Source organism: Cricetulus griseus, chromosome 3, assembly GCF_003668045.3.
Source record: "Cricetulus griseus strain 17A/GY chromosome 3, alternate assembly CriGri-PICRH-1.0, whole genome shotgun sequence".
NCBI lineage: Eukaryota > Metazoa > Chordata > Mammalia > Rodentia > Cricetidae > Cricetulus > Cricetulus griseus.
Window position 1 is genome coordinate 77,440,335 of NC_048596.1, and position 12,733 is coordinate 77,453,067.

The 12,733-nt window shown below is 45.8% G+C and overlaps 1 protein-coding gene across 5 annotated transcripts in view; it reads right to left on the reverse strand.

Moving 5' to 3' along the window:
- Positions 1-2,195: 2,195 nt before the first annotated feature.
- The window catches only part of Slc5a11 (solute carrier family 5 member 11), a 45,624-nt gene continuing 35,086 nt past the window's right edge, over positions 2,196-12,733 (reverse strand). For all 5 annotated transcript variants that reach the window (XM_035442241.1, XM_035442240.1, XM_035442239.1 and 2 more), the window contains 5 exons: positions 12,387-12,537; positions 7,441-7,609; positions 5,008-5,223; positions 4,396-4,546; positions 2,196-2,398 (listed from right to left, as the gene is read on the reverse strand). In XM_035442241.1, coding sequence (XP_035298132.1) covers positions 2,196-2,398; positions 4,396-4,546; positions 5,008-5,223; positions 7,441-7,609; positions 12,387-12,537 — 890 coding nt within the window. The remainder of the gene's footprint in view (positions 2,399-4,395; positions 4,547-5,007; positions 5,224-7,440; positions 7,610-12,386; positions 12,538-12,733) is intronic.

Below are 12,733 nucleotides of genomic sequence, written 5' to 3' on the forward strand. Positions count from 1 at the left end.
TGCCTTGGGAGGGTGCTGACTGAGGAAGGCTTTCTAGAAGAAGCAATGTCTGTACTTGTCTAAATCCTAGAGTAGGATTTAGTTAGAAGAGAAAGGAGGAATAGTTGAGGCTGCTGTGATAAGGATGTGGGCAAAAGCCTGTTTACTCAATATTTGACCACTCTCCTGAGGCTCCCTTACATCGTCTACAGTAGATACAGAGGGGAGAATGTGGGTGTGGCTTGACTTACGGCAACCAAGGGAGAGTGATAAGAATTGAAATTGGAAGGAGTCCTGGTCAAACAGATTTGACCTCTGCCTGGGGCAGCAGAGTGGACAAAAGAGAGGTGGGGTGGTCTGTCAGAATGCTGGTGACAGCAATTCAGGAGAGAGATGTCTGTGACTTGAGTGACAGCTGTGACAACACCCTCCCCCCAGGAAACTTACTTTTGATTCTAACCAGAGGCAGTAGAAGTCTCTGGGGTCAGGGTTGCAATGAGTACAGGACTCTTGTGAAGTCCTTGTAATCCCCCATTCTCTCTAGCTCCAGGAGAAGAAGACTAACTTTGCTCTGTGGAGTTGATCCTTGAGCCCTTTTGCCTCCCAAGTCATCTTGGACTCTTGTCAGGATCCAATTGCATGGGTCTGGTTAGGAATTATGTAACAAGCTCCCCACGTTTGTTCTTCTGGGTGGGCTTAGGGTGCCTTTTGTTCAGGCCACAGCTGTTGTTTGGATTGGGGTTGGAAAGGTACACACTGGCTAACAACTCCCCTTGAATCAGCTGGTCCCTGTCACCATGGCTATCACCTAGGAACTCAGGTCACTGAATGAGAAGGTGGCCAAGGGACTCCTATTGTCCTTTGAAATTCCTGGAAATTGGAGTATCAGGAGAGTGAGGTGGGGCCAGTAAGTAGCTCCACCCATTACCCCCTTATATTAGGTCTACACAGCTTGTGTTCTGGGATACCTCAGAGGTGGCATTGCTCTTAGCTCTCCACACAGCAAATGCCAATCTGAGTCATTCCATCAGGGCCCAGAAGAGAGAAGCTGTGAGAGAAGGGCTCCACACAGAACAAGGTCCCAGACAGAACTGGCCCAAACCACTCGAGAGGCTTTGTGCAAATGGATCCTTCTAACTGTCTGATGTAAAGGCTCTTTGTGTTGAATTAAGAAGCTAAGTTTTCAAAGACAGAACATCTTAGAAAAAAATTGTATTTTTATTTATCTATACAAGAGAGTGTTGGGTCCCTGGAGCTGGAGTTACTGCAAGATCCTGGGAACCAAACTCTGGTCCTCTGCAAGAACAGCAAAAGACTCCTAGCTTTGAGCCGCCTCTTCCGACACTAAGTTAGAATTTAAGAAGTACACACAGTTACCTCATTTCCTCATTTTTTTCCTTTTTATATTTTGAGGCAGGGCTTCATGTAGCCCAGGCAGGCTGGCCTTGACCCTGCTTCCACCTTCCAGGTGCTGGGATTACAGATGTATACCACTACTTAGGTTTTTTGTTGTTGCTGCTTTTCGAGACAGAATCTTGCTATGTAGCCCAATGCTGTGGAACAATCTTGAAGACTGTAAATATATATTGCTCTCATTGTTAATAAAAATTGGCTTATTGGCTTGGCTAGGCAGGATTTGGGGGACAGAGAGAATGCTAGGGAAAAGGAGGGCCAAGTTAGAGAAGATGCCAGAGGAAACAGGAGATGCAAGCTAAAAGAAAAGTAACACCATGTGGCAGAATGTAGATTAATAGAAATAGGTTAATTTAAATTGTAAGAGCTAGTTAGTAATAAGCCTGAGCTACCTACCAAGCATTTGTAATTAATATCAAGTCTCCATGTCAGTTATTTGGGAACTGGAGGGTGGGAAAGAAAAGTCTGTCTACAGCCCAAGCTGGCCTTAAACTTGGAATCTTAATTCAGAAATGGCCAGATTACAGGCATGTGCCACCACGCAGCCCCTGAGTTTTAGTGTGTGAGGTTTCAGGGCACCACATACAGGTATGTTTCCCAAACTCTAAGAGGAGCAAGTGTCTCAATGAGAAAAGCTCCAAGGCCAGCCATTGCTGTCAAGAAGAAAATGCTCTTCAGCAACACCTCTGAAGCTTTATGGTAAACAAACACAAGCTTTATTATCATTTTGTTTTCTATTGTTAAAAAAATAACAAGGCACTGGAAAATACACAGAGTGCTTGGATCCCTGGGGCCACTCTGTGTTAAGCAAAGTAGCCCCAGAGGAAGATGCTACAGGTGATGCACACAATACAGTTGACGTCTAGCAGGGTTTTCACCAAGGGATTTTCCTTCAAGGACACTATGATGGGTTCTGCTTTGCTTGGAGGCTCCTCTTTGTCCTTCTCCATCCCACAGAGCCACAGGACAGCCTTCAGCACCTTGGACTGTTTGGGGGAGATTTCATCTGGAAAGAACCCAGCAAAGGAAGGTCACAAGGGAACTGCCTGTTCCCAAGAGGAGGAAGAGATTGACAACATGTGTTCATGAACTGGGATATGGAATCGATGTTCTTCTTCTGGAAGGCATAGCCAGCCTTCCATATTTGGAGATTTATCCCAACATGAATCAGGAATATTCAGAGGGGAGCCCGGCGTTGGTGGTGAACGCCTTTAATCCCAGCACTCGGGAGGCAGAGGCAGGTGGATCTCTGTGAGTTCGAGACTAGCCTGGTCTACAAGAGTGAGTTCCAGGACAGTCTCCAAAGCCACAGAGAAACCCTGTCTTGAAAAAGCAAAAAACAAAACAAAACAAAACAAAAAACAAAACAAAAAAAAACCAAAGGAATATTCAGACCGGACTTGCTCATCATTCTTCCCTAAACAATGCCGTATAACAGCTACTTAGCAGCGCTGACATTGTATGGGGTATATAGAGGTAGTTCGAGTATGCAGGATGTCCATAGGCTATGTGAATATGGTGGCATTTGTGGGTGCACATGTGTGTGAGTGCACATGGATTACTGCATGTGAGCCAGAGGACAACCTCATGTCATTCTCTTGAGTTGTCTTTCTTTCTTTTTTTTTTTCCTTGAGACAATCTTTCACTGGACTAGAACTCACCGAGTAGGTCAGGCTGACTAGTGGATGAGACTCAGTGATTAAAAACAAAACAAACAAACAAACAAACAAACAAAAACCCATGAATTTTGGGGACCAAATTCAGATCTTCATGCTTCCAAGGCAAGCACTTTACTGACCACTGTCTTCCCAGCCCCTACTTTGCCATTTTATACAAGGGACTAGAACATCTAGAGATTTAGGACCCCTGTGGGTCCTGGGATCAGTTTCTCTCAGGCTCTGAGAACAAGTATGTCCACTAGTACCTCCTTTTTTTTTGTTTTTTGTTTTTTGTTTTTTGTTTTGTTTTTTGAGACAGGGTTTCTCTGTGTAGCTTTGGAGCCTATCCTGGCACTCACTCTTGAGACCAGGCTGGCCTCTAACTCACAGAGATCCACCTCCCTTTGCCTCCCAAGTGCTGGGATTAAAGGCCTGCGCCACCAACGCCCGGCGTCCACTAGTACCTTAAGTCTGGAAGATTATCAGTGTCTTCAGATGAAAGAATCAAGGCTCACACACTAACTTTAGTGAAGCCACATAGAAGATAAGTGAGATGGGGCTTAGGTCCCAGCTCTGTGCCCTCTCTATATCACAGTGTCTTGCAGTAGGATGAAGGACTGGGGCACTGTTGTAGAATGCTATTTCTGTGTGTGGAGCTCAGGCTGCATGCCCAGCAGTTTACAGGAATCCAGACAGCTAATCCACCTGAGTGGGGAAGCCAGTTTACACATTGACTATGATGACGGTGTCTTCACCTCTACAAAGAAATATGCTCTCCCCAGGTTTTAAAACATATGACCTGGAGTTCCCCACTCTCTAGGCTGAGTAACCGAGCAAACACAAGGCCCTCAGTTCAATCCCTAGCACTGGAAGAAAAAAAGAAAAGTTAAAAAAAAAATGCCTGTGGAGTTTCTTACCTTAAGTTGACATAATATAACCTGAATCTTCATACCATGGAGATAACTTTGCCATGCCAACATGAGGCATGGTGTACCCAGATTTTCCCCATTGTCCAAGAGATGGAAATTTAGAATCTCATGTGAAATCTCCAAATTTTAAAATGATAACTCACATTTTATAAAGTGAGCTAAACTTAAATAAGTGATGTGAAGATTGTCATGGTGTTCCAGCCTATGGTGTATGTTTGCATGAAGTCTTGGTAGGCTCTGGGTCTGCTGTTCGTGTGTCTCTGTGAGTTCCCTCTGGTAGGCATGGAAGGCCATCACAGCCAGGGGATGCTGAGATTCCAAGCCTTCCCCTTTTTCAGATTGTGATCTGACGTAATCTCCCCTGAACAAATAATGCTTCGTAAGCTCCACTATAACCAAGACCAGAGGCAACTCACGGCTATGGGCTTTGTTCTTATTTTCTTGAACTATCTCCAACTGGATGCTGGTGCTGGTGGCCTCTGTAGTCCCATTCTGAGGGAGGGTTGAAGGCAGGGGGCTTGCCAGTGGCACTGGATCGTGACGAGTAAACCAAGTCAGGCGGCTGACCTGAGAAACAGAGGCAACTATGAGACACAGATGGGAGCTGCTGTTTTCCCTCCCTTCTCCCTACACAGCATCCACCTCAGCCTTCAGGTTAGACATTGCTCATAGTGTGACTTCTCTTCCAAGCAGCTTCAATTCCCTCCACTCCTCAGAGCCAATGGCTGTACCTCTATCTTGCTCCTCTGTCCTCTGATAGCCCTCCTCTTGCTGCTATCTAACTGTCCTAGCCCTAGGATACTGTGTGAGCCACAGATTGACCCTTCAACTCAGCCTTTCTTCTGGTTCAAGGACAAGGTTGTACCTGAGCTGATGGAAACTGCTAAGAACCAGGACCGGGAATGCTTACGGCATAGACATGTCCCCTGGGCCCCACTCTGGACTTCAGTTATCTTGCTTCAGCCTGGAATCCCTGTCCTGTCACTTTTAATGACTCTCAGAGGCTATGCCTGTCAACCAAAATGTACCATCTCTGTGGAGGGTGCCTCTGTGAACCAGCTCACGGTGAACACAGTGATGAGGGTGGTAGAAGACAGAATCATGGAGAAGTAGAGATAGTGGACATCCTTCACCACAGCTGGCCGATCATCGGGCTGGTCACACCGAGGTTGCACGTAGATAAAGTCCAGGACCAGCCTGACTAATCCTAGCAGCAGGCCCAAGATCAGACCTGAGAAGGCACCCTGCAAACCAGAGCAAAGCCGTCTTAGGGATGTCAAGGGCACCAAAACTTCAAGAAGCCATTTCAAGAACTTGTCTTTCTCATGATCCTCACTGCATTGCAAAGGTTTGGAGCTATGTACCTGTTCATCTTCTACAAATACAGTCAGCCCTTGGTATCCTGAAGGAGCAGTTCCAGGACCCATAATAACAAAGTCCACAGCTGCTCAAGGCCCTTGTATAGAATGGCATAGTGTTTGCATGTGGCCTATACATATCACTTACATACTTTAAATTACCTATACATTACATATAATACTCAATGCAATGTGAGTATTATGTAAGTAGTCAGTGTATTGTATGATTTAGAGCAGTGTTTCTTAACCTTCCTACTGCTGCAACCCTTTAATACAGTTCCTCATGTTGTGGTAACCCCCACCATAAAATTACTTTCATTTCTACTTCATAACTGTAATTTTGCTATTATGATGAATCTTAATGTAAATATTTGTATTCTGATGGTCTCAGACAAACCCCATGAAAGGGTCATTGGACTCCCATAGGTTGAAAACCATTGATTTAGAGGTTAACATCAGAAAAAAAACAAAGCTGTGCTCAGTAGGGTCACAGCTTTTTTTCCTCCGAATATTTTCATTCTGCTATTGGGTGAGTCCGGCTGAGCTCACAGATTCGGATGTCCAACTATAATGAGTTGATTACATCTGATACACTCATTCCCTTCTAATTTGGCTTCTCTGTTAATGGCAAGAGTGTGTCATGAAGCCAAGTATGGTGGTTAAAACTTGTGACACCCATATCTAGGCAGGAAGATTGTGAGCTGGAGGCCAGCCTGAGTGTGGTTAGCTTTGTCAACTTGATGGAACTTAGAATCACCTGAGGGAGGCTCAGTGAGGGAATGTCTTGACCAGGTTTCTCTGTGGGCCTGTCGAAGGATTGTCTTTGATGTAGGAAAACTCAGTCTAAAAGTGCAGCACCATTCTCTGGTCCAGGGCCCTGGGCTGTATTAGAGCAGGGGGCTACCTGAACACTCAGCCTGTGTGCATCACCCTCCCTGTGGTGGTTTGAATGAAAATGGCCCCATAGGCTCATGGGGACTGGCACTATTGGGAGGTATGGTCTTGTTGGAATAAGTGTGGCATTGGAGGAAGTGTGTCACTGCGGGTGGGCTTTGAGTCTCAAATGCTCAAGCCAGGTCCAATGTCTCAGTCTCTTCCTGCTGCCTTCAGATTTGTTTTTTGAGACAGGGTTTCTCTATGTAGCTTTGGAGTCTTTCTCGGCACTTGCTCTGTAGACCAGGCTGGCCTTGAACTCACATTAATCTGCCTGCCTCTGCCTCTATCTCTCAAGTTCTGGGATTAAAGGCATGCACCACCACCGCCTGGCTGCCTTCAGATCTTGATGTAGAACTCTTAGCTATCTCTCCAGCACCATGTCTGTCTATGTGCAGACATGCTTCCCACTATGATGACTGTGGACTAAGCCTCTAAAACTGTAAGCCAGCCCCAATGAAATGCTTTCCTTTATAAGAGTTGCTGTGGTCATGGTGTCTCTTGACAGCAGTACAAATCCTCAGAAACTCCCTACTCTTGCCTGGATGTGATGTGACTACCTGCTTCAGGTCCTTGCTACCTTGACTGTACTGTAGTAATGGACCATGACCTGGAACTGTGAGCACATGTAGACTCTTTCTCCTCTAAGTTGCTTTTTGTCAGGATGTTTTAATACAGAAATAGAAATGTGCTATATACTAAGGCCCTGACTCAAAAAAAAAAAGAAAGAAAGAAAGAAAGAGAAAAAAGAAAAGAACGAAAGAAAATGGAAACACATGAAGACACATCTGAGAACACCATCTCATTTTTTCAAAGGCCTAATGGCCCCTTCCTGTTTCTTCCCACACAGAAATCACTTGCCCTGGTAACACCCAAGTCTAGCCCACATAGTCAGGCCCCTGCCAGACCATTCCCCACCAATTCTCCCAGTGCTCATGAGCAGTACCTGGGTATTATGTTGCCATAATTTGTCCAGATTTGTCTTTTCTTATTTTTTAAAATTTATTTAACTTTATTTTATGTACATTGGTGTGAAGGTATTAGATCTCCTTTAACTGGAGTTACAGACAGTTAAGCTGCCACATGGGTACTGGAAATTGAACCCAGGTCCCCTGGAAGAACAGTCACTGTTCTCATCGGCTGAGCCATCTCTCCAGCCCCCAGATTTACCTTTTCATTGGTACGCTTCCAGAAACATCCCATAATGAAGACTATAGCCACGGGTGGCTGCAGGTAAGAGCTGATGGACTGGATGTAGATGAAAAGTTGGCCTCCCTGGCTGGCCTGCACCACAGGGATCCAGAGGATGGAGACGAGCACCAGCACAAATACGAACACCCTGTGTGGAGAGAGGGCAATGCATCTGTCTCCTCTGAACACCTGCTTTCCTCCCTTTACTATACACCTTCACTGACTGGTAACCTACGTGAGAGCCATCCCTCCTAAGTGTACGATCCCGTATCCTTCACTAAATCTGCAGTCATGCAACTCCAATGACCATCAACATTGAGCACACCCATCAAGCCAAAATGCTCCCTGCTTACAGTTTATTCCTGCAGCCCCTGAGTAGTCACGAATGTGCTTGTTCCCTCTGTTCACCTTCCCTGGAGCACCCTACAAATGTTCTCTGCTGTATGGAATGCGACCTTCAGCTGCTCACTCAGCTGCATGGTGGTCTTTGGGGTCCATTTAAGGGTAACACACATCCATATTTCATACTCACTCCCTCTCCTGAGACAGGGACTTTCTGTGTAGCTTTCTGCCTCAACCTCCCAAGGATTACATGTCTGCACTAACTCACCAGGGTATTTCATTGATTAAAAAAAAAAAATTATTGGGGCTTTCCTTTCTCAGTGTCAGCTTGTTCTGAGGTAAAGACAGGGTGGCTGGGCCCCTTCAACGGTTCAGAAGTTCCTGGGGCTTCCCAACTCTTCATGGACCTAATAGGGCTGAGGGAGACCGGCCAGCCCATCTTCACCATCCTCCTGCTTTGCCAGCTGGGTATCTCCTACAGAGCTGACAGCTGCAACTTTGAGAAGCCACCACTGTACCCAGATGGAACCTCAGTCAGGTTCAGCCCTCCCCTGGGAGACATCAAGGCGTATTGTACAGACGGGCAGTTACGCCTGGATTGGAACGTTAGTAGAACATTACCGATGAGGTTCCAGCTGAGGTGCAGTTCAGGCGCCGGCTGCCCACAGCAAATTGGACATTGGGTGACTGTGGACCCCAGGATATCTCTGGCTTAGGTGTGATTGAGGACATTCATGGTAACGTTTCTGAGTCCTGCCTCTGTCCTTCAGAGAACATGGCCCAGGCTCTCCTGGGTGTGTGTGGGGGGGGTTGCTACTGGAGGCCCCTGGAGTAGTTGGAGTGCTCCTGTGTGTGTTCCACCTGAACCCTTCCCCCAGCGTGAGGTCAAGTTCCTGGTGGAGCCACTGGGCCAAGGTGGAAGGTGGTGTCTGACCACGCAAGGCCTGTCGCTGCAACCAGCTATCCCCGAAGGCTGCCTGGGAGTCAGGCCCGGTGCTCAGGTGAGGTACTTGGTGTGTGGGCACATGTTGTCCTGCACGTGCCAGCCTCAGAACTGGAAGACCGTGTTCCTTGGCAAGCCACTAAACCTCTCCGGAGCTGCCTACTACTTGGTCATACTTGCCAGGACTCACTTCCGCCAGCCGCAGCCCCTACCAGACATGGCACCTTCCTGCCCAAGAGCTCACAGGACTTCAAAACACATAAACTGCGGATGGTGGTGGTGCATGCCTTTAATCCCAGTACTCGGGAGGCAGAGGCTGAGGCAGATGGATCCCTGTGAGTTCGAGACCAGCCTGGTCTACAAGAGCTAGTTCCAGTATAGCCTCCAAAGCTACAGAGAAACCCTGATTGAAAAACCAAAAACAAGAACAAAAGACCAGAATCTCATTTGTAAACAGGTAGCACCAGTAAAGGATTAGCCTGGCATACAGTTGATGCTCAATAAATGCTAGTTGATCTCCTTGGGGGGTTGGTATTGGGGTCGGGAATATAACTCAGTGGTTAAAAGCACTGACTGCTTTTCCAGAGGACCTGGGTTCAAGTTCCAGCTCCCACCTAGCAGTTCATAACTGTCTGTAGTTGCAATTCCAGGAGATCCAATGCCCTCTTCTGGCATCCAAGGGCACCACGCACATAAATGGTGCACAGACATACATGCAGGCATACTCACACGGTAAATAAATGTTTAAAATTCTTATTTGGGGCCAGGAAGTGGTGGCACACGACTTTAATCCCAGCACTCAGGAGGCAGAGGCAGGGAAATCTCTGTGCATTTGAGGTCAGCCTTGTCTACAAAGTGAGTTCGAGGACAGCCAGGGCTACACAGAGAAACCCTGTCTTGAAAAACAACAACAATAACAACAACAAAATCTTACTTTGTAGGCATCAGGGTGGATAGCCCTCACATGGAGGTCAGAGAACTTACAGGAATTAGTTCTCTTCTCCCACCATGTGGTGCCTGGGTATCAAACTCAGGCCATCAAGTTCGGCAGTAAGCACCTGCTGAGCCGTCTCACCGGACCATTTAATTGCTTCTTGGGACTGAAAAGTATTCTATCATGAACATACCATTTCCTCCCATTGCTTGTCTTTTACCAGTTAATGACAGAATTCCTGCCCCCTTCTTTGCAACTATAAACTACTTGTATAAACACCTGTATGCAGGTCTGTGGACATGCTCTCATTTCTAGGAATGCAAACTGTTGAATCCTGTAGTAAGTTCATGCTTAACATTTGAGAAGCTATAGTATTGTTTTTAAATAGAATTGTTCATTATCCTGTCTGTACTGTGTAGGGCTTCTAGTCTCTCCCCTTTCTTGTCTTTTTTTGTTTGAAACTTTTATTTTTTTATTTTTCGTTCTTTTTTTTCATTTATTTAGCTCATAAATAAAGTCATGCACACTTATGATACAGAATACAGTATGTTCACAATGGCATGGCTAAATTAAACCAATTAACATGTTATATCACACATATTCATCATTTTTGTTTTGAGAACACTTAAAGTATACTATCTCACAACTTTTAAAATATAGCATATTGTTATCAACCATATTTATCATGCTCTCAGTAGACCTCAAGACTTCAGAGAGTCCATGCCTCTTGTCCAACTGCAGTTTTATATCCTTAAACCAATCGTTTCCCCATTGTTAAAAGACCCACATGGAAACCTAATAGCCACAATTCTGCTCTCTGTTCCCATAAGTTCATCATTTCTAGGTTACACATAAAATTGAAATTATGTGACATTTGGCTTCCAGTGTGTCACTTTTTTTTTTTTTTTTTTTACTACTTACTAAAGATGAAATCAAATTTGCATGCACAGGTGAGCACTCACTGAAACACCTTGGATTCATCACATATTTGAGTTTGAAACTTTTATTTTTAAAACAGAGCCTCACTAAGTAACTTAGACCGGCCTAGAACTTGCTATGTGGTTCAGACTGGTGGCACACTCAAGGTCTTGCTGCATCAGCTTTTCAAGTGCTGGGGTGACAGGCTTGCGCCACTATTCCTGCTGCTACTGGCATTCAGTGGGCTGAGTGGTATCTCATGTAATGAATGATGTTGAGTATCTTGTCACAGGCTGGTAGCCATTTCTACATCTTCATTGGTAAAGTGTCTATTCAGTATTTTCATGGTCGGTCATACTACATTCCAAGAGTTCATCATATTTTCTAGATTACATGTTCTTTTTTTTTTTTTCGGTTTTTCGAGACAAGGTTTCTCTGTGTATCTTTGGAGCCTATCCTGGCACTCACTCTGGAGACCAGGCTGGCCTCCCGAGTGCTGGGATTAAAGGCATGCACCACCAACGCCCAGCTTAGATTACATGTTCTTAAGCACATAATGTGGCCTGCAAATCGGCTATCTTTATCTCTCTTTAACGGTGTCTTTTCAAGTGATCAAGTGCAGTGCATCTGACTTTCCTTCAGTGGGTTAACATTCAAGGTCATGTCTGCGCACTCTTTCCCTAAACTATGGCCAAGACATCCATCCCTCTACATGAATCTTTGAGTGACAGGGCCCCCAAGGAACAGCTTATTTGTGTCAATTTTACATCACATTTCATGACGCTCATTTCTGCTCCCCTACTAGACTCTAGGACTTTGCAGGAGTCTTGGACTAGAAATCACTGCCCCAGTCTAAGGGGCCTCTGGTAGTGGATCAGTATTTAACCCTAGTGTACGAATGGACTTTGGGAGCCCATTCCACTTAGAGGGATACTCTGTCAGCCTAGACACATGGGGGAGGGCCTAGGCCCTGCCCCAAATGATGTGACAGACTTTAATGATCCCCATGGAAGGCCTCACCCTTTCTATGGAACAGAAAGGGGATGGGATGGGGGTCAGTGGGGACACAGGAGGATAGGAGGGAGAGGCAACTGGGATTGATATATATAAAATAAGAGCGTTGCTGGTTTTTAATCCCAACACTCAGGGGGCAAAGACAGGTGGATTTCTGTGAGTTTGAGGCCAGCCTGGTCTACAGAGCTAGTGCCAGGATAGGCTCTAAAGCTACACAGAGAAACCCTGGCTCGAAAAACCAAAAATTAAAAAAAATAAATAAAATAAAATGAGATTGTTTCTAATTTAAATTTAAAAAGTTAAAAGAAAAGAAAAGAAAAGAAATCACTGCCTCTACTTCCACCCTACCCTGTCTTAATGAGCTACCTCCTACCATCCTCCAGATCCCAACCCAGATTGGTGCTTCCCATCTGAATGTCTAGGTCATGTGATTCCCAGTCAGAACACTCATCAAGTCTTTAACCATCTGTTTGACTTCTTCCCCACATGCCAATAGACATACGTCTTTTAGTGCTGTGTTCAGTACCAGAGAAATGTTTCCAAATACTGGGACATTTTTAAAGTACTGCTTTAAGTACTGGAACACAGCAGGTGTTCACAGGACATCTGTTGAATCAGTGACTTAAGTCATGCAGAGTTCCTACTCCTCACTGTCAGCAGCAGAGGCTGAGCAAGCTTGGGCACATTGGCTTTGCCTGTCTGTGAGCTCAGCTCCCTCCTTGCTAGGTATCTGAGCTTTTCACTACCCAGGGTCCCTACCCTGTACAGCCTTACCTGCCCACAATCATGAGCTCCCTTTCAGATGCCCGTGGCCGGATGTGGGTCCACAAGTCCATGGTGAAGATGGTGCTGGCACTATTAAAGATGGAGGTGAGGGAGGACATGAGAGCGGCCACCATCACAGCCATCATGAGCCCACGGAGTCCTGGGGGACAGAAGGGAGGTCTATAGGCCTTGGGCTTTCTGATGGCAGCTTCTGCCTTCTCTTGTGACCCTGTCACCCCAGGCCTAAAGCTAGCTGATCCTGATGGCTCATCTCTGAGGTAGACCCTGTAGTGGGGTAGCCAGACAAGACTTTGTGGGTTTCCCAAATTCTGACCTTTGGGGTGCCCATAGCTCTT